The following is a 21853-nucleotide window of genomic DNA, read 5'->3' as shown; positions in this document are numbered from 1 at the left end:
ATCCAACTCCAGGAAGTTAGAGATAACACAGGGGCTAAAACTCTTGCCTTACATGCAGTCCACCCTGATTCAATCCCCAGCACTGTTAAATTATCCCTGAGCACAGAGGTAGGAGCAGCCCATGAACACCACTTGGTGTGACCCAAAACCTTCTCCCTCTCCCCAAAAAAAGAAAATACCAACTCCAGGGGCCTGAACAATAGTACAGCTGGGGACTTGCCTTGCAGGCAGTGGACCCAGATTCCATCCCTAGCATCCCATATGGTCCCCTGAGCCCACAGATAGTAATTCCTGAATATAGAGCCAGGAGTAACCCCTGAGCATGCCAGATGTGGCCCAAATGTAACAAAATAAGGAAAAAATGAAAGAAGGAAAGAAAGGAAGGGAAGGAAGGGAAGGGAGGGGGAGGGCAGGAGAGGGAGGGAGGGAGGGAAGGAGGGAGGAAGGAAGGAAGGAAGGAAGGAAGGAGAGAGAGAGAGAGAGAGAGAATTCTAGCTCCATCTAGAAGCCTTTTCTGACATGCCCCTAACCAAGTTATTTTTCCATTATTTTTCACTGGACACACAATTCTCTTATTACCTAACAATACTATACTAGCTTTAAAGCCCAATGGGATATATACCCAATTAAAATAGCAGTCATAGCAAAAGTATCAAATATTCAAAACTGAGTTTTAATGAAGACACTATGAAAAACTAACAAAATCAAGTTCAGAAAACCTCATTATGTTTTACGTATGTTTTGACAAAAGTATGTAAATCATCAGGAGAAAATAATAAAGGACAGGAATAAAGAATAGAGAAAAACAGTAACTCAGAACTTTATTTCATTCACAAAACCTACTCTGGCCTATAAATGGGTATATGGCTTTTTGCTGTTCAATATTTTAAATACTTATTCTGCACCTACTATACGCTGGGTACTGTCATTAACACAGTGGAACAGAAAAAAAAAAAAGAGGTTCGTACACTGCAGTATGGAAAAGTCTAAGCTGTGAATACCTGTGAACTATATTCCAAAGGATAAGCGACGTGGAGCACGACCACTTAGTACAATTACAACATAATTGTATTACAATGTAATGTGTTTCTTGGACGTTTTATATATGTGTGTGTGTATATATATATATACATACACATATATAAGTATTATCTTATTTCTGGCAAGTTCTTTCCAAAGCTTTCAATAAAGCCGACTATCAGTATAAAAGATTAATCCCAGTTTGCAGGGATGCTCCAGCCCCTCCTTCCCCGTGCACGATGGTGGATAAATAAGAAAGGAAATGGAGCGAGTGGGGGCGATCGGGGTGTTCTAGGAAACCAACAGAGGCGAGGCTCCCAACTCCACCAACAATGCGGGCCTCTAAAGCGGTCTGCCATGGATCCTCGCTAGGATCAAACGCTTCACTCGCTGGAGGACTGCGGCAGCCGCCGGCGGGATCTGGCTGCAAACCAACACGATCACTGAGTGTCGGGGAACCGGGGGATGTGAGAGGGTTGGGGGGGACCTAAGCGAGAGCTGAAATGAAGGGTGAGCAAGACGAGATCGGCGGCCCCCAAGAAGTCGAGAGGGAAGGCAAGTCCCTGGGGGAAACAGGTTGGCGAGCGACGGCGCCGAGACGCAAGGGGGGCCGGGCTGAGGGGAGTGGTCACGCCAAGAAGGGAAAACTTTCTGCAAAGCGGCGGGTTGAGTCCACTCCCCGGGCCTACTTGCGAAGCAGGACAGTCCACCCTGCGCCACGGTGCGACCAGACCTCGGCTCCTTACCGTCCTGCAGAAGCTCCCGGACAGTCGCGGCAGCCGCTCCGGAGCCCAGAGCCCCGTGATCGGCGCCAGCGACGCCGCCGCGGCCACCTTCCATGGTGGCAGGTGCCGGCGAGGATGGCGTCAGCCGCAGCTCCGCCCCGCCCCCCCCGCGATGACGTCTAATCCCGGCGCCGCCCGCTCCGCCCTTAGTCGCAGCTCCCGGCCCGCCCCCGAGTGTCGGTTCCGCCGCCGCTGCCGCCGCCGCTGCCGTCGTCGTCGTCGTCGTCGTCGTCGTCGCCGCCGCTCGGCCGAGCACGTCTGCAACTGCGTGGTTTCCGGCGTTGGCGGCCTTCGAAGGCGCGCTAGGAAAGCCGAGGCCTTTTGGGGCCAGCGTTTTCCGTCGTCTTCGCGGCCCTGGACTCGTGCGCCCCCCGCGCCCCCCCGGCCGAAGAGAAGGTGGACGCGTGAGGGAGCCGCCGCGATTAACTTTAAAGCAAGTATTTCAACCCGACCAGCGGGGCCTCTGGGCGGAGGCCGTAATGGAGAGCGAGCAGAGGTTTCTGGGAGCTTCCTCACACACACACACACACACACACACACACACACACACACAAAACCACACACGCACACAGACACACACACACACACACACACGGGTTCGCCATCGTGGGGGGGGGGCGGGGAAGGCTGGCGGGAAACGCTGGGGAAGGAAAGTTGCTAGGGCTCGCGGGGACAATGAGGAGAGCCTAGAGAGCCGGGGAAGGAAGACGGAGCAGGGAAAGACGAGCGGGGGGGAGCCCTGCCGGCCGCGGGACGTGACCTTACGCTTTTTTTTTTTTTAAATCTGCCGTTTCTTCGCGTTTTCAGCCACGTGCTATGTGTGGCGACCCCCCCTCCCTCTTTTCCTCCCCCCCCATTTTTTTTCTCTCTTTTTTAAAAGCCGATGGATTTTCCATATTTCAACGTTGCAGCATTAAAGCTGTAAAAAAAAAAATTTTTTTTTAAATCATCAGGTTACGCCTCATTGTACAGTCGGCCGTGAAACCTGCCTGATTCACAAGAGATTTCTCCCGAGATTAAAAGACGTAAAAATTAACAGGCCAGCCACACAGGGGCAAGATTTTTTTTTTTTTATTTTCTTCGCAAAAGGAAAACTGATGTAGTTGAGGTTTTGGTTTTTTCCCCCCCCCCCTTCCGTTATGCACCGTAGCTGGGTACGCAGGAAACCAGTTTTTCCCAGTTTCGGAGCTACGTGGTTCCTTTCATTCTGCCTAACTGTATTTCAAGACGGCGCCATAATAAATGCCCTGTGGTAAAGACTGTACTTTGTTTTTATAGATAAAGAAAAATAGTTTCTTTATAAATCTAAGCACATTTGATAGTCATAGCAACTCACGAGACCAAGTTTCCTGGTCCTCTTCATTGTGCTTTCTCTTTGTCTCAGAGCTCTTTCCCTAGTATTGTTTGCTCTCAATCATGGAGTAAATAGGATTGATCTGAGTGGAGATCGCCCAAATCGGACTAGGCCCAGTGTTCAGACTCTTTTTAAGTTTCATTAGCTATAGCAATAATAAACTTTCATTTTCGGTTTTTATTATTTTTGCAATGGAAGATTTTAGAAAAATTGCAGTGTGCTGCAATGAAACTGTGAGACTGCTAGACATACCAGCATGAGTTTACCAGAGTCAGCCTCAAATTCTATCCTTCCCTGAAGGAGCTAATAGGCAAGGTAGAAACCCAGCCAACAATTGCTTTGCAAACCAGGTGCTTTTAAGTGAATGGATTTATTTATTCCCTAATCTTTGCTACACATTGAAGTAACCTACAGGCTTTAAAAGCCATTGGAGTTTGTATCCTGTCCCGAGATGAAAATTTAATTATCTGGAGTATGGTTTGAGCATTACTGGATCGTTCTAAGGTTGAGAATTGCTGATTTGTTTCTTCAGCAAACATACCCAAGCAGGGACGTCCTTATGCAATGAACTGGACCATTAAAAATAAGAGTGAAATTGTTCTTGTTCAAGTCATTAACCTAGTTAACTGCCTTTGTATACTTTTTAGATTATACCTTACCTAAGTAACTTTCCTGTGATGTTGAAGATGTTTACCCTCTTCCTTTCCTAATACCTCTCCCTCCTTCCCCCCTCCCCCCATCATTCTTTAAGTTTATTTTTCCCTGCTCCAGAGTTCGCTATCTTCAATTTCCACCCTCCACCCCACCACTTTTACTTAAATATTAGTGGTTTTAAGAATTTTTTGCAACACGTGGCATCTCTAATCCATTTTTTTGGTTCAGCTTAATGCCTAAGGCTAAAGTTTCTCAATCCAAATCTCCAGCTATTTCCTGAGTATCAAGTCTATATAAACAATTTTGAAGCATCACCACTTGTCAGACCTATTAGTGACTCAAGTTCTGTGTACCCAAATGTGTTTACCTGTTTATCTTTCCCTGTCAATACCTATTAATTGCTCCCTCTCTGTTTTCACTCCAAACATGGGAGTGCCATGTTTGGACCCAGTGGCTATAGCCAAAACTGCACATTATCTAAAATTTTAACTGTACTAGATAACACGTACTATCATCAAATGATTTTTATTTCCTAAAGCACTCCCCAGCTTATTCTAAATAACTTGAAAATAATAATCCCTTTCTCTGTCCTCTGCAGAGTTCAGGGTCTGACACTGGTACACGTGTCCTGGTCTCCGATGGCCTCCTAACTGATATTTTGTCAAAAACTGAATGCATTCTAGTGATCTCTTAAGTCAAAAATAAATTTCCCACTAAATAGTCCCATACTATAACTACTAGTATATATTAAAAACATAGATTTTACACACCCATTGAAGTGCATCATAGAACAAATTCACTGTAAAATTGACCCGCAAAGGAGGGAAAACGGTTAATAGTCTAGATCAGACAGTATAAAACCTGTAAATTATTAAACAAATATATAGGCCTATTTGCTATCTAGATCCCTAGTCAGGAATCAAACAATAATGAACCACAAGTAGTTTGTTGAAAACATTTTCATGCTTTTGGCTTAGTGTGTCTTGTTTTCTGTGTTTGGACATACCCTTGTCTCCTAGTGTGCAGCTCAAAACTTTTTTCCACCTCCCATTGTTGATGACTTCCCTTACTTAGTTATTTCCACAGTGCTTAAATTTGGTTCTAATTATTAGAGCAATTGTTTTGTCTGAGTGACCGTATCTGATACATTTTTTAAGTGAACCAGTACAAATCCATGATTTTAAAAACTCAGGAAGAAACAGACTTGTTACATTCTTTCAAAAAGTAGTTGTGAATTTCCATGATAGACATTGCTCAGCTTTGCTGGGTAAATAAGATCTATCTGGGATTTAGAGAAGACTGTTAGAGTAATCAAGATGGGGGTTGTGAGTATAAAAGCTATAAGGCAGTGAAACTATGTTTTAGTTTTAAAGGTACCCCTGGGTTGACAACAATTGTGTGAGGTGGAGAATGCCCCCAGATTTCTGGCTTTGAGTAAGTAGAATAGGGGGTGATGGTACAGCATAACCAGGTTATGAAATGTAGGACTTATGAAAAGGAAACTATCTTCTTCTTGTTTCTATTTTACCTGTGTAGGTGGCTTACATCTTTCTAGTCATGAATTTTCATCTTAAAAAAGAAATAATTTTGTGAAGAGACGAAGACTGAGCCGTTGTGACAGCATTGCCGACCCAAGCAGCAGCCAACTTTTCCACTGCTCCACATAGAACCTGGGAATAGGAGAGTAAATTCAAATCTCTCCTTCCCTTGTGAAATTTTTTTTTTTGATCCTCAGCCACATTTTTTTGGACTTTGTGAGAAACCAAATCATCAAAGACAATGGCCAGCAATGTTACCAACAAGACAGACCCTCGCTCCATGAACTCCCGTGTATTCATTGGGAACCTGAATACACTGGTGGTCAAGAAGTCTGATGTGGAGGCGATCTTCTCCAAGTATGGCAAAATCGTGGGCTGCTCTGTTCATAAGGGCTTTGCCTTTGTTCAATATGTTAATGAGAGAAATGCCCGAGCAGCGGTGGCGGGAGAGGATGGCAGAATGATCGCAGGCCAGGTTTTAGACATCAATCTGGCGGCGGAGCCCAAACTAAACCGAGGAAAAGCCGGTGTGAAGCGATCTGCAGCGGAGATGTACGGCTCCTCTTTTGGTTTGGACTATGACTTTCAACGTGATTATTATGACCGGATGTACGGTTATCCGGCACGTGTCCCTCCACCGCCTCCTATTGCTCGGGCTGTGGTGCCCTCAAAACGCCAACGCGTTTCAGGAAACCCCTCGCGAAGGGGCAAGAGTGGTTTCAATTCTAAGAGTAGGCAGCGAGGATCTTCCAAGTCTGGAAAGTTGAAAGGAGATAACATTCAGGCCATTAAGAAGGTTTTGACCCAGATAAAACAAAAAGTAGATTCTCTGCTGGTAAACCTGGAGAAGCTTGAAAAGGAGCAAAGCAAACAAGCAGCGGAGATGAAGAATGATAAGCCAGAGGAAGAGCAGAGTGGCAGCTCCGTGAAGAAAGAGGAGACTAATGTGAAGATGGAGTCCGAAGGAGGTGCAGATGACCTTGCTGAAGAGGGAGATCTACTGGATGATGATGATAATGAAGAAAGGGGAGAAGACCAGCTGGAGTTGGTCAAGGATGATGAAAAAGAGGCTGAGGAAGGAGAGGATGACTCTTAAGTTTAGAAATCTTGTCCCATTATTTCTTTATCTAGGCGCTTGTCTAAGATCAAAGTTTTCACCAGTTCCTCTCCCCTAGTATCTTTAGCACATGCTCACTGTTCGCCCCATCCTCGACCTTCCCATGTTCATTCATTCATATTGCCCTGCGCCTAGTCCCATTTTCACTTCCTTTGATGCTCCTAGTAGTTATGTTAAGTCTTACCCTGTAATTTTTGCTTTTAATTTTGATACTTCTTTATGACTTAAGGATGTACGGTTTAAGAAAAGAGAGAGATAAGCTAGTAACTTTGTCTAAATTTTTATTATCAGACCAGTGTTTCTCAAAGTGGGCAATACCACCCCTGAGGGGAACTGGATGATCCAGGGGGACAGTAGTAGCCTCGGTTTGCAATTGCGAGGTGCTTTCTGTTCTCAAAAAGAAGGTAGATTTCTGGAGGGGACCTGAATGTTTTTGTTCTTTTTGTTTCTCTGAGAAGGGGGGGTGGTAGGCCAAATAAGTATGTGAACCTATGTATCTGATTGACTAGAGAGTAAAACTAGTTCATCTTACTCTGTTTGTACATTCTACTTAAGATTTAAATTACTGGTTTATATTTATATTATATCAGTACTTTCTGGAGTGACCCAATAAAAAATAGCATGTTGAACAACTAGATCTTTCTAGTGTTGGCTCATTTTTTGTCTTTTTTTTTGTTTTGTTTTTGTTTTGTTTTGTTTTGTTTTCTGGCCACAGCCAGAGGTGCTCAGGCCTTATTCTGGGTCTGCACTCAGGGATCACTCCCGGTGGGGCTCAGGGGAACATATGGGGGGCCCAGGATGGAACCGGGTCACCTGTGTACCAGGCAAGTGCCCTGCCCTCTGTACTATCTCCACCCACTCACCTTTGCAAAGTGTGCAATGAAGTGATAGCATTTTAAGTGTAACACAGAACTACCAAATTTTATCAGATGAACCTGTTGGCGTTGGCATAGATATACTATGCAATTATATTACTACAAGATTTTTATTAGACAACACTTATGTTGTTTTTTTCTCTTTTTTTAATATTTTGTTTTTGGGCCACACCCAGCTATGCTCAGGGCTTACTCTGGCTCTGCACTCAGGGATCACTCCTGGCGGGACTCCTGGCGGGAACCATATGGGGTGCCGGGGATCAAACCTGGGTCTGCTGCTTGCAAGGCAAGCACCCTACCCACAATACTACACCCGGTGGTGCTCAGGGCTTACTCCAGGCTCTGCACACAATCACTCCTGGCGGTGCTCGGGACCAAATCCAGGTCGGCCACGTGCAACACAAGTGCCTTACCCGCTGTACTCTCTCCAGCTCTAATGTTTTATTTTTTTATATTTTCTTACTTTGTTTTTTATTGGGATGAGGGATGGGCGGGGGATGGGCCACCCAGCAGTGCTCAGGAGTCACTCCTGGCTCTGCACTCAGGAATTTAATCATGGCTGTGCTCAGGGGACCTTGAGGGATGCCGGGAATTGAACCTGGGTCAGCTGCATGCAAGGCAAGTGCCCTACCTACTGTACTGTTGCAATGGCCTCTGCTTAATTTTTAAAATAATGATTAAGGTCTTCTGATTCACAAGTACAAAGAATAGAGTTTGAAAATATGGTTAAGCATTAAACATTCAGGTAAATATTGTGAAACATGATACTTAAAGTTACATTAATGCCATTAACTTTCTTACATAAAATACTGGATTTTAACTGGATACTTCCAGTTGTCTTGAATTTACAGTATTACATAGTAAATTATTCAAATGGAATTTCTTTATCAATACCAAGTAAAAGTAACATGAAAATTTTAAAGACATGAAAAATAACATGGTATACTAAGAGGAAGCCTTACCATTTCCCACATCTTAAGCATTCATCAGTTAAGAGGAACAGGAAATGTTAGTGTAAAAGTTTAAACTGTTAGTGTTGAACCTAAGCATAATTTCTACATAATATTACAGTTATGTAAGGACTGTCAGTAACTTAGGCAACATTCTGTAGTATCCTATTTGATAACTTTAGAAGCTGAAAAGATGCCTAAGCCCATAGAACTGACAAAATTTGTGTTCTTGGCAAGAGAAATGGCTAAAATACTGGGAATTCATGTAGTGAAAAGTATCTTTTCTCTAAGCAAACTGATTGTTGTTTTCAGATTTGAAATCAATCTATATTCATGGAGAGTGATTATATTCAAACCACAATATGTCAAGAAAGAAAAAAAGACCCAGTAGAAATGTTTCATTCTGGACAGCTGGTAAAAGTCTGTGCCCCAATGGTTCGATATTCAAAGTAAGTATTGTTAAGTGATAAATGAGCTTGGATGTGATTTCCTTTGTATGCTTTAAAGCAGGGGTCTTTAACTGCCAGACCCTGCTGGTTCACAGGTGTAAAAAGATAAAAAAAAAAAAAACTGCCACCTTGGAATCTTTAATTGGAATTGCTATCTAGGCTTAGTCCTAGAGCTAGCATTTGCCTACTCTGTCTAGAATAAACAATCTCCAAGCTTCAGTTTTTGTATCTCTAGAACAAAAGAACTTGTCAATCCCTAATAAAGGTATTACATATAAACATTTGTGCACAGGTTTAGTGTGAATATAACTATCTGCTACAAATTCCCAGGACTACAAATGCTAGATTGTATGCTAGTTGTGCTTTAAGAAACATGGGGCCAAAGAGATGGTACCTTTTCTCTAAGCAAACTTCAGATTTGAAATCCATATTCATGGGGAGTGATTTTATTAATTACCAGAGGTTAGTTAAGGCACCTTGCATGTGGAGAAAACCGGTTCAAATCCTGGCACCACATATGTTTCCCCAAGCACTGCCTGGGGTTCCTCCTGAGCCCAGAGTCAGGAGTGGCCCCTGAGCACAGCTGAGTGCAGCTTCAAATATAAAAAAATTTTAAATAAAGTGCTAAACGTTCATAGTGGCTCTATCATTTACCCCTACCAGATTCTAAAGGATCTCACCAATTTTTGATAATGTCATTTTTAAGCTATTCTGATAGATGTGATATTTTGTTATTTATTATTTAAAGGATTCAGAAATGTTGAATATCTTTCCATGATCTTGTCATCTCTATTAAATACTTGTCATTTGCTCATATTCTAATTATTTCATTATTTGAGTCTTTTACAACATTTTTTTCAATATTTTCTCAAAACAATCTGAAAGTTACCATTTTTAAGATCATTGGTTTTAAGTATGTTAAGTATGTTTATATTACTTTACACCCAACTTCTAAAACTTATTATACTAAGCTGAAACTCAGTATCCAGTAAACAGTGACTCCCCATTCTCAACATTCAACCCCTGGCCATCAACATCTGTCCATCATCTCCCTGCCTCACCCTGACAAAGGTGCCCAAATGTATGACATAATGCCCCCTTTCCAAGAAAAAATTCAGTGCCCCACCCCCTGAAAATCTACCTCCTTTAAAGAACAAACAGAAAGTTGCTCCTAATTGCACAGAGTCCTCTCCATCCACTCGTTATCAGCACTCCCAGAAGCTGTGTCACCCATTTGAAGGAACACTGCTCTCTGAACATGACATTATAGGAACCAATAGTACAATCGTAGTGACCCCAGATTCCTTCATTTTTTATTTAATTTTTTTTATCATTTAGCCTCATAGCTTAAGGTTCCCTTTTGTTTCTTGGATCAGAATATCCTCTTTCCCCCCCGCCCCAATTTTATTTTATTGTAGTTGAGATAACATGATTACAATATTATTAATGCTTATGCTTTTGATGTACAAAGTTACAGCTAATACCACCACCAAAGTGCCCAAGACCTTCCACCACTATCCCAGTGTCACTTTTAGTCCTCCACTTCCCCACTAAACCCCACACCCCTTAATATTCTGGTAGATCTTGGTTTTCTTTCTTAATTATTATACAGTTTTCAGTGTACTAGGTCTTTATATTCTCCAAGACTTATACCCAATTATTTCTCCTTTTTAAATTACCATAATACCATACATTTAGTATTCAGAGAAACTGAGAAGAAAATCACTATTCCCAAGATAATAAACCTGTTAAAGTTAGGGGGTTTTTTTTTTGTAAATTCTTAGAATTTTCTACATAAATAATCGTGTTATCTACAAATACAGATTTTATTTATCACATACCTTTCATGTATGCCTTACTGCACTTGACATGAGGTTTCTAAACATGGTTTTAATTAAAGACTGATGGGAAGAGACATTTTTGCCCTATTTTCTGATCTAGGAAGATGTTCACTTGGTGTTCTGTCTTTGACCTTTAACCTTTTTTAAAATCGTAAGCTTTATGGCACTGGAGAGAGAATAAGTGAATAAGGTGCTTATATGCAGGCCTTGGTCCAAATCCCTGGCCCCAAGCACCACCAGTAGGTGCTCCCTGAGCACCAGTGCATATAGCCTCAAAAATGAAACAAGTTTGTCAAAGATTTACAGTGTCAAGTTATAAATTCATGTGATTTTTTTTCTTCTTTAGCCTGTTAATATTGTGGTTTAGTCCATTAATTGATTTTGAATACCCAATTTCTGTTTTAACTGGCTTTTAATAGTACCACTATAGCAGACTAATGAAAAGACTCCTGCACATTACTCTCAGATGCAGGCAGAAATCAAGGTTTTCCACTTGGTTTCTTTGTTTCCCCATTGGTGCAAAGGGCTCCTCATTCCTGCTAAGCTGGGGCAAGCATTTAACTGTCCATGGAGTGGTAGCCTGGTAATTCCTGGGCAGTGATTAAAGACCTCCCTTTTAGCTAAGCATCTGATTTGACCCCCATTGGAGGAAAGGAGCACCTCGATGTTTGTCAGACACAGAAAACCATTTCCCCACAGGATCTCCACTGATACCACCCACGAAGAGCTGATTAGTGTCCAGCATGGCTTAGTGTCCTGACTTCCTGGTCTGACGTGATTGTGGAGAACTTTGTTACAGCTTTGTATAGGTGAAAAATCGACTACCCCCCCTTGACTTGTGGAAATGGAGCCATGGATTTTCTTCTGGTATTTGGCTGAACTAGAGCTATTATTATCCAAAAGTTATTATTTCTCTACCTTTGAGGGTTCTTTAACTTGTTTACTATTCTAACCTTTTGAGTTATTACTGAGCAGGGAGAGTAAGGAAGAATATATTTACCCAATCTTCCTATTGCCAGGACTTCCCTGTAATAAATACTTAATGACTAAGCAAATCAAGCTTGGAAATCCATATAATGATGGTATGTTGTAAATGTCTAATAGACATTTCATATGCATACAGGTTGGCTTTTAGAACTTTGGTAAGAAAATACAATTGTGATCTGTGCTACACACCAATGATAGTTGCTGCTGATTTCGTCAGATCTATAAAAGCCAGAGACAGTGAATTTACCACTAATCAAGGTATGTGAAACGCAAAGTAACTTTATAATAAATTTTTTTTTTTTTTTTTTTTTTTTTTTTTGCTTCTTGGGTCACACCTGGTGATGCACAGGGGTTACTTCTGGCTCTGCACTCAGGAGTTACTCCTGGCGGTGCTCAGGGGACCATATGGGATACTGGGAATCGAACCCGGGTCGACCGCGTGCAAGGCAAACACCCTACCCGCTGTGCTATCTCTCCAGCTCTACAATAAATTCTTTAAAAAATAAAAAAAAACCTGGACTGGGAAGATGTTTCAGAGGACTGTACCACATGTTGTGTATGTGGGAGCCCTCAGTCAAAGCCCAGAGTTCAGTTCTCAGTACCACATAATCCATCAAGCACTAAACCAGAAATGACCCACAACAAAACCTCAACCTATCTTTCCTATTCAGAAACAATACAATTAAATTCTATTTTTAAATCTTTTCATTTTTATTAGGTTTTTATTTACTTTTTAGTATATTCTTTGTTAGTGCATTGGAATCAATGCATGACAAAGTATCACAGCAGCCTTAAGGCTCCAACCTCTCCTTTGAGCCATTAGACTATATCCCACTCTTGTCCCATTGCAAACTACCCTCCATACAAACCCAAAGGGGCCTCTATCAGATTTTCATGTAATCACTTCTCTTTCCTACTGTGTTATAAACTTGACCTATAATTGCCTTGTCTGACAGTGGTTCTCAAAGTGTGGTTTTTCCAGATTACCAGAACCTGGAAACTTAACTAGAAGTTAAAATTCCAAGGTTCCACTCCAGATTTCAATGTAGCAGGAACTCAGTTTGTACTACAGTGGTCTATATATTTAAAACCCTCATAGTGATTTTAAACTTGCACGAGATTGACCTAAAGAGTAAAATTTCAGCAACAGGGAATAATACATGGTTATTCATAAGCTGCTCCAGAGGTTCCCAAAGTTATTTAACTTATTGCCCCCTTTTCAGAAAATTACTCAGCACCCCACTGGAAATCTACCTTTTCTAAGCAAATACATAGAAACACACCCTCCACCCCTAACCCCTACCAACTGCATCTTAGGCCACTACTGCTGCTCTCACGAAATCACCACCTCAGGGACGAGTATCACCCACTTTGGGAAACAGACCTTGTCTCTATACATTTTCTGTAACATCACTTTCTTGCCACCGACTTTATTCTTCAGAAACACCAATCAGCCCTCCTGTCCTTCAGCCCTATCTGACAACATCAACTCATGCTTCAAATGTAGCTCTCAAAGTTTGTGTACAAAGAACTTTCATGATTATCCTCCATTCATCTATCTCTTTAAGAACAAATTTTATTTAATCTTGCTCTGTTATAATTCCCTCTGTATAGGCCTGTCTTTCCCAATGGACTAGAGACTCCTTGAGAACTATAGTTATTTCTTATTTCTCTCCTTAACTTATTTATATCCTAGCACTGTGTTGAGTGCATCAAGGAACAAATGGTTGCTAACTTCAAATTTTATGCTCCAGAGTAATTAGAGAAATACCTCATATCAGAAAAAAAGAAAATTCTCTTGATACTTCTATCCCATGATAATCCTATAAATTTCTTTTTTATTTTTTTTAATTTTAGAGTAACACCCAGTGAGGCTCAGGGATTATTCTTGGCTCTACATGTAAGAATTACTCTTGGGACTAGAGTGATAGTACATCGGGTAGGGCATTGTTTGCCTTGCACGCAGCCAACCCGGGTTCAATTTCCAGCATTCCATGAGGTCCCCTCAGCACCGCCAGGAGTAGTTACCACGGGCAGAGTGCAGAGCCAGGAGTAAGCCCTGTGCATTACCAGGTGTGACCCAAAAAGAAAAAAAGAAAAAAGAATTACTCTTGGCAGCACTCAGAGGACCATATGGGATTCTGGGTATCAAACCTGAGTTGTCTATGTACAAGGCAAATGCTCTACTCACTGTACTACTACTCCAGTCCCCAATCCTGTAAATTTCTAGATTCCTATAGAAATTCTAAAGCATTAAAGCTAGATGATTTCCCAGTATCTGCACTTTGGTAAATAATAATGTACAGGTAGTCCTCAAAAACCTTTAGTAAAATTAAAAGCACATCTAACCAGAGTTTTTATAAGCCAGAGATGAGAAAAAGATCTTAAAACAGGGAATGGGTGTGGCAGAAAGCAAATAAGGAAACAACGTACATTTGGCTATATTAAAACATTAACGTTCTATCAAAGAGTGTAGTTATACTGAAAGGCTTGGGGAAATATTTATAATTTTTATATTTATTATGAAATATATAATAGTTATATGATAATAAGTACTTTCATTATTTTAAATAAATATTTTAAAGGGACAACTAAAAGAAAAACCACATTTAAAAAGATGCCTGAAGAATATGAAGAAAGATCCCACAGATAAAAATATATTCACTATTATAATAGTGTATGCCTGAAGAATATAAAGATCCCATAGATAAAAATATATTCACTATTACAATAGTGTAAGCAATGTAAGATAAATTGTGAGGAAAGAATTTTCATCTACATTGATAAATATCTATAGGTAAAGTCTTCAAGGAAAATTGTGTAGTATCTATCAAAATATAGATTCCTGTCTAACATCCATACTCCTAGGAATTTGCCCTATGAATATACTCACCAAAGCATGCATTCAAGAGTCTCTTCAGGGAGCTAGTATGATAGTACAGCAGGGAGGGCATTTATCTTGCATGCAGTAGACGCAGGTTCAATCCTTGGCACCCCATATGGTCCCCTGAGCACTGCTGGAAGTAATTTCAGAGTGTAAAGCCAAGTGTGACCCAAAAAGAAAAAAAAAATGAAACTGTGGGACCAGAGCGATAGTAGACCGGGTAGGGCATTTGCCTTGCACACAGTCGACCTAAGTTCAATCCCCGGCATCCCATATGGTCCCCCAAGTACCACCAGGAATAATACCTCAGTGCAGAGCCAGGAGTAACCCTTGAGCATCACTGGGTGTGACCCAAAAAGAAAAGAAAAAAAAAAGAGTCTCTTTATTGTAGCATCATTTGTGAGAGCCACAGTTGAAAAATAATTTAGAAATACATAGTATGACCCTTTCACGTAGTGGAACGTGCCACCGAGAAAAAGAAAATAAGTCTGAGTATGGCTCCCAAGTACACTGGCGAGGAAAAAGCAGCAATTCTAATATAATATACAGATTTGTTTAAAACATGGTCTTCAAACAGTAAATTAATTCCACTCTTAAGAATGGAATCTGTCAAGAGTGTTACACTTTTTTGCGGAACTCTGAGTTCAGTTCCTTGCACTGTATGGCCACTCCTTCCTTTCACCACTGAGTGTGACCCTGGTAGGCCCAGAGCACTGAACAAACAAGCCAACCCTACTATGCTGAAAATCACAAAGAGTAGCCCTGACCCTGTTAGAATTGCTAGGTGTTGCCTCTATTTTCAAAATAGTTTGTTGATGGCCAAAGAGATAGCATAAGGGTTAATGCACTTGCCGTACTTACCACCGACCCTAATTCAGTCCCCAGTGCTGAGTCCTCCAAGCATCCCAGAGCACAGAGTCAAAAGTAAGCCTTGAGGGACTGGAGACGTAGCATAGAAGATAGGGCATTTGCCTTGCACGTGACTGACCCAGGTTCGATTCCCAGCATCCCATATGGTTCCCTGAGCATCGCCAGGAGTAATTACTGAGTGCAGAGTCAGGAGTAACCCAGTAACCTGTGCATCACCAGGTGTTACGTGACCCAAAAAGAAAAAAAAAAAAACTTGCGAACTTCCCAAGCACACAACCCACCTCAAGAAAGTTTGTTGTATTTTTTATGTGATCAAATTTTATACTGTTTTAATTTATACTAAATGTGCATTGCTTTTAGAATATTTTACATCATCTTAACATTGTTTGAAGTTATTTCTTAAACTAAAAATAGTTATTTTATCTTGTACAGATATTAAAGCTTTGTACCTTGTGTGTATTTCTGTGAATTCTAATATTGAGCTATTTGTCTTATTAGGTGATTGTCCACTGATTGTTCAGTTTGCAGCTAATGATGCAGGACTTTTATCTGAGGCTGCTCGTATAGTCTGTCCTTATGCAAATGGAATAGACATTAACTGTGGTTGCCCTCAGAGGTAAAACTCAAAGAAGTTGGATGAAGTTTTAAAAATATTAGGGGAGGGATTGGAACAATAACACAGAGGGTAGGGTGTTTAGCTTTGCACACAGTCAATCCAGGTTCGATTTCCAGCATCCAATATAGTTCCCTGAGCACAGCCAGGAGTAATTCCTGAGTACATGTACCAGGAGTAACAACCCCTGTGCATCGCCGCCAGGTGTGACCCAAAAAGAAAATTTTATATATATATATATATTAGGGGGAAAAACTATGCAAATGTGGTAAAATGGCTTTAGAGTTTTCCAAAAATTAAAAAGGAAAATAGAAGTCAAGCATCTGGGCACTAAATAGGGAAAAATAAGGAAAGATAATTACAGAACATAAATGCAAGCTATTTTCTGGTGATTGCAGTGATATATATATATATATATATATATATATATATGCACATACATACATACATACACCCTTGACATGTGTTTTTGGTGTTTTCGGTTTTTTGTTTCGTGGTTCTAGCTATCAAACCCAGGAATAATGCCTGTAAATTATGTGTTTTGCCATTGAGCTGCAGTTCAGGCCCTTGGTGTTTTGTGCCATCTAAACACTAGAATTTTTCATATCTGAATCTGCCTTGAACCCCAGCATTAATAATTAGGCATAATTCTTGTGTGTATAACAGTTCCTAAAATATATTTTTATTGCTCAGTCATACATATTTGCTATATTTTATTTGGGAGAATACTGTTTTCTCCTAATTATACCTTATAATTACTTTTTATTTCTGTATCATGATTATTTGGTTGAATCTTAAGTGCTAGGCTATACTTAGTTGAACAATACTATCCCTATCCTCCCCCCACTATACTAGATTATCTGTCAGTCATTTAAATTTGTTCAATCAGCTTTGTAACTGTGTATCTCACGGTGATACAGTAATAATAATTTTTTTTAAAAAAGTGTTCAAAGTATAAAAAGATTTAAATACAGCATAATCCAAATCAGATTAGACATATTTGTGTACTCATTAGGAAAATTAAATAAGCTGTTTGGTGGTGATGGAATGCTTGTGCCAAAAATATCTTTCTACTATTAAGACTTATAAAATCTTTTGTTAGAAATATCAAATTAGGAACTTAAAATATGTAAAGTAATTGCAATTAACTATAAATGCTTAAATCGTGTTTCAGTTTAATGAATTTTAACTTTCTCACTTGCGAGGGAAAACCGTTTTCCTTGAATTTTTTGATCTGAGAACATATTTTCCTAATCTAATATTGATCCACTTAAAAATCTTGCATTTATAAATTTGAAAAGGTCTGATTCTGTCCCAGATAGCTAGATAATAATATACATAGATGTGGATTTATAATGCTTTTAGAATTGTGTCTTCTCTTCCAGTTATTGACCAGTTTATTTTTTGTCACCTTTGCTTTACAAAGGTGGGCAATGACAGAAGGTTATGGAGCTTGCTTAATAAACAAGCCAGAGCTTATTCGTGACATGGTAAAACAAGTAAGAAATCAAGTGGAAAATCCTGGATTTTCAGTATCTATTAAAATAAGGTAAGGATAATATTTTAATCTGTTGACAAGCTGGTCAATTACTTTTTTTTTAAAAGAATCAAAGATTTTTCTTATTGTGTAGAATATATCTACACAATAAGTTGATATATTAAAGTGTAGAAATAAGATATTCAGTGAGAATTTACCATACTTTCTGTAATCCACAATTTCCTTTTGTATTTGCTTGATTTTGTGCCATATCTGGTTGTGCTTAGGCTCAGGGATAACTCCTGAACATGTTCAGGGGAACATACGAGATTCCATGCTCAAGGACCATAAAGGATGCTGGGTATCAAATCCAGGTCAGCCAAGCAAGTGCTGTACCTACTATACTACTTCTCTGGCCCCACTTAGGCAAAAATTTTAAAAACCCTTTATTATTAAAAAAATTTTGCCCAAAAGAAACCTTCTACTTTTTCTATATACTATTTAACGCTAAGAAACATTGCTGGTGCATCCAAAGAAAGCAAGAATGATACAGGTACTCAAATCTAAAAATGGAAATGGAAATCAGAATTACAGAGGATTATATTCCCCCACTTGCTAATTGGGGTGCACATGGCAAATATTAGGATATTATCTTTGGATTCTTCTCTGACAGTATTTCAATGATCTTTTCAGTTATCAAAGTCCAAAGGGAAGATCTAGATAAAATAAAACTTGCTTGTCCTATTCTTGCATAGTGTAATAGCTAAATTTAGTATCTTAAATAAGAACTGATTACTTGGACTGAAGAGAGAGAGAGTACGGGGGCAAGGGGTAAGGCCTTGCATCTGGCCAACTATGCACCACCAGGAGTGATCCTTGAACGCAGAGCCAAAGTCAATGGCCCTGGACACCACCTAGTGTAGCCACCCCCACCAAAAAAAAACCCCGCTGATCCCTGAACAAAGCTACTAATAGTGACATGCTGTGACAAGAACTAATAATACAATAAAGTTAACTGAATAATGTACTTGATAAAATACCATCTAGCTTATTTTAGTATCAGAATTTATGTTCTGTAAAAAAAAACATTATTTTGAAATTACAGGATCCATGATGATCTTAGAAGAACTATAGATCTTTGTCGAAAGGCTGAAGCAACAGGAGTTTCCTGGATTGCAGTTCATGGGAGAACTGTTGAAGAAAGACATCAGCCAGTTCACTATGAGGCCATTAAAATAATTAAGGAAAACATGTCTATACCTGTAATTGCTAATGGGGACATCAGAAGCTTAAAAGAAGCAGAAAATGTCTGCCATATTACTGGGACAGATGGTAAGAATAAGGACTTGCATTTTTTTGGTCTTTTAATTGGTTTTTTAAAAACATTTTTTTACATAGATGTACTAATGTTCAATATGATTTTCATTATTTCTCTTTAAAATAGAGCCATATTTTCTTTTTGTGCTAATTTAAGCTAAGTAATTTATTAAAATGATGCTAACTATTCTACTTCAAATGGCAAATCATTTTTTAATTGGGGTAAATTAATTCTGTTACTTTGCTGCCAATGAATGATCTTTCAGACAGCCTGTCATATCCAGTGAATGAAGAATCTTCCAAACACATTAACGTAGCCTGTTAGTTTGAGGATATGCTAACAGACTAGGTTAGTAAAATAGAGCACCTAGAATAGAAATGAGAACGAGTGAACATAAGAGTCATGTTATAGGTACCAAAGGAACCAGACTAGTACTTTCATTATACTCTATTTTAGCTTCCAGACCCTTTAATAGCTCTAGCTACATGGAAGCATTTAGAGAAAATTTAAGTAAATGCAATGTATGACAGTATAAATTTACCCTAAAAAAATTTTTTAGACCCTTAAAGACTAATTGGTGTACAAATCTTAAAAAAAAAAAATTAAGGTACATTCAGAATTTATTGGTTTATTAACATACTGATGCTAACAACTATCAATAGTACAAAAGTGGTTCATACTTGAATATGGCTTAATTCACAAATTGCAGTCACTGTCACTGAAACTGTCCTCCCGTTGTTCATCAATTTTGCTTGAGCGTGCCCAGTAACGTCTCCATTGTGAGACTTGTTACTGTGTTTGGCATATTGAATACGTCACGGGTAGCTTGCCAGGCTTTGCCGTGTGAGCAAGATACTCTCGGTAGCTTGCCGGGCTCTCTGAGAGGGGCAGAGGAATCAGACCTGGTAACAAGCAAGTCTCACGATGGAAACATTACTGGGCCAGCTTGAGCAAATCAATGAACAACAGGAGGATAATGTTACAGTGTTACACAAATTGCAGTGCCAACATTAATATGTTAAATGTATATCACAAAAGTATTGTGAACCTAATAATAATGCTTTATTATCTTAATGTCTTCTCTAATGGAATTTGACCTCATAACTATGAATTTATATATGTGTGTGTGTGTATGTGTGTTAGGTAACTTTGACTTCTTAATGAACAAATACAATTTAATTTGTAGGTGTGATGGTTGCAAGAGGACTCTTAACAAACCCTGCCATGTTTGCTGGATATGTGGAAACCCCTCTGACATGCGTCTGGGACTGGGTTGACATTGCTCTTGAACTTGGAACTCCTTTTATGTGTTTTCATCAACATTTAATGTACATGATGGAAAAAATAACTTCAAAGCAGGAAAAAAGAGTTTTTAATGCTTTGTCAAGCACATCGGCAGTCTTAGATTATCTTACAGACCATTATAAGATCCATTAGGCTTTCTAAATTATTTTAATCTACTTCATCTTATACCCAACAATGAAAATACACTGGTCACATTTTGGTTTTTACTTTAAATCAGTGACTTTCAAATCAGCCTTTGCCTCCTTTGCCTACATCTTTAGAGAGTCTGATTCTCGAAAGATTAGGATAGCCCCATAATTTACAATATTACAGGTTCAAATGATTCAAATATTTCCACTATATTAGATTCAAACTGTGACAGAAACTACTCTGAATTCTTATATGGATTTATTTTTTAATGTGATGCTTTTCCTAAAGGAATCATGTTATTGTTTTTTTACAAAATTTTTACTATAAAAGTGACTAACCTATAAATAAACCTGGTTTGCTTTTAAGCAAGTGCCAACAGCTATGTAAAATAAGGAGCCATAAGAAGTTCTGTATAGGATTGCATTCCCAGCTTACATTAAAAATCTAATTGGAAAATCAAACTGTTACTTCCTAAATGAATTATACACCTCACAGGTTGTTTTCATTTATGTATAACTCAGGTTTTTTTGTGTTTGTCACTGACAAACACTGAGTGTTAATTGAACATCAGATTTTATTTAAAACTGAAAATCAATGAAACTCTTAAGTTACATTAGATTTGCATTTTAACATATGTAGAGCCTTTGAACATATGAGTCTAACTAATATGACTTTCAAAGTGATCATTATTTCAGTCCCTCACAATCTCAGGTATAAAAATTGTGGGAGTAACTGACCTGAAAACGATTATATATTCAAAACATCATTTCTTAAGGAATAATGACCAGGTCTTTTAATTTAAAAAAAAAAACTTAACTTTCATGCTCAGTTTTTAGTGATAGCATCTTTCTATCTTCTGGCAGTTGGCGATACTACTTTGAACTAAAAAGTAGTTTTTTTTAGTTCAAAGTTAAGTTCCATAGGTTGGATATGTTCGTGGTAAGAGTTTTGTGGCCAGAAATAGATATTTTATGTTAAGTTTCATAATTAAAACATTGTTCTTTATATTACCAGCTTGAAAAGTGTCACTATAAGGAGCTAGTTTGGGAATAATAATTGAATCCATATCGCCACATTTCTAGCTACAATTATTTATCAATTTGATGTCTTTTAAAGATTTTTTGTTTCATTTCACATTAAAAATAGGGAATCATGGTCAAAACATGGTCATTTTTATGTTTATAGATTCACTCTGAAGTGAATTTTATCACTGCTGTACACATAACCGGATATTATTAAGGTGGGGGGGGGGGGATCTTGCAATGTTAAAACCACATTTAGTGTCTTCGGTTTTTGTTTTTGTTTTTAACTATAGTCTTTTGTCTTTTATAAGGATCACTTATTTTCGACCTAAGTTCTGACCTGGTTTGTGGAAGCAGCTTAAACGTGGGAAAGCTCGGCTCCAGATTCATTCTATCAGCACTGCATGGTTCCCTGAAAACCACCAGGAGCCAACTCCAGCACCTCTGCTGTGGCCCAAAAGAGAATTCCAACCTGTGTTTTTCTAGTCTATGATTATCTATTTTCATTATTTAACATCCCCAGAATAATGATACTTTGATTTGCACTCTGGTATAGTCAATATTGGGGGGAGGGGGGGGAGGGGGAGTTGTTCATCTTAGAGTATTCATGCAATTTGCAAACCTAAAAAATAATTCAAAGAAAAACAAAGAAAAAAATCTTTAAA

General features: G+C 39.1%; 3 protein-coding genes across 7 annotated transcripts in view; 2 read left to right on the top strand and 1 right to left on the bottom strand.

Moving 5' to 3' along the window:
• COG5 (component of oligomeric golgi complex 5) overlaps positions 1–2010 on the bottom strand; it is a 238304-nt gene extending 236294 nt beyond the window's left edge. The window contains exon 1 of the mRNA XM_056118161.1: positions 1767–2010. Coding sequence (XP_055974136.1) covers positions 1767–1860 — 94 coding nt within the window. The 5' untranslated portion in view covers positions 1861–2010. The remainder of the gene's footprint in view (positions 1–1766) is intronic.
• DUS4L (dihydrouridine synthase 4 like) lies at positions 2001–21705 on the top strand. Of its 5 annotated transcripts, XM_056118172.1 has the most exons (8): positions 2001–2238; positions 8606–8742; positions 11707–11828; positions 15823–15940; positions 17364–17486; positions 18520–18746; positions 19919–20060; positions 21500–21705. In XM_056118172.1, the coding sequence occupies exons 2-8, from the start codon at positions 8627–8629 to the stop codon at positions 21525–21527; spliced, it is 876 nt and encodes a 291-aa protein (XP_055974147.1). In that variant the 5' UTR covers positions 2001–2238; positions 8606–8626; the 3' UTR covers positions 21528–21705. The 5 variants fall into 5 exon arrangements, with proteins under 5 accessions (XP_055974147.1, XP_055974145.1, XP_055974146.1 ...); XM_056118170.1 differs by lacking the exon at positions 21500–21705 and having other exon boundaries at positions 19919–21470; XM_056118171.1 differs by lacking the exons at positions 2001–2238; positions 21500–21705 and adding an exon at positions 7857–8088 and having other exon boundaries at positions 19919–21471.
• On the top strand, positions 5355–7105 carry LOC130027414 (heterogeneous nuclear ribonucleoproteins C1/C2-like). Its single transcript, XM_056118175.1, has one exon. The coding sequence runs from the start codon at positions 5593–5595 to the stop codon at positions 6445–6447; it is 855 nt and encodes a 284-aa protein (XP_055974150.1). The 5' UTR covers positions 5355–5592; the 3' UTR covers positions 6448–7105.
• Positions 21706–21853: the final 148 nt, after the last annotated feature.

Source organism: Sorex fumeus, unplaced genomic scaffold, assembly GCF_029834395.1.
Source record: "Sorex fumeus unplaced genomic scaffold, SorFum_2.1 ptg000037l, whole genome shotgun sequence".
In the NCBI taxonomy this organism is placed as follows: Eukaryota; Metazoa; Chordata; class Mammalia; order Eulipotyphla; family Soricidae; genus Sorex; species Sorex fumeus.
The sequence above is the reverse complement of the archived record's forward strand: the minus strand, read 5'-3'. Positions and strand labels throughout refer to the sequence as shown.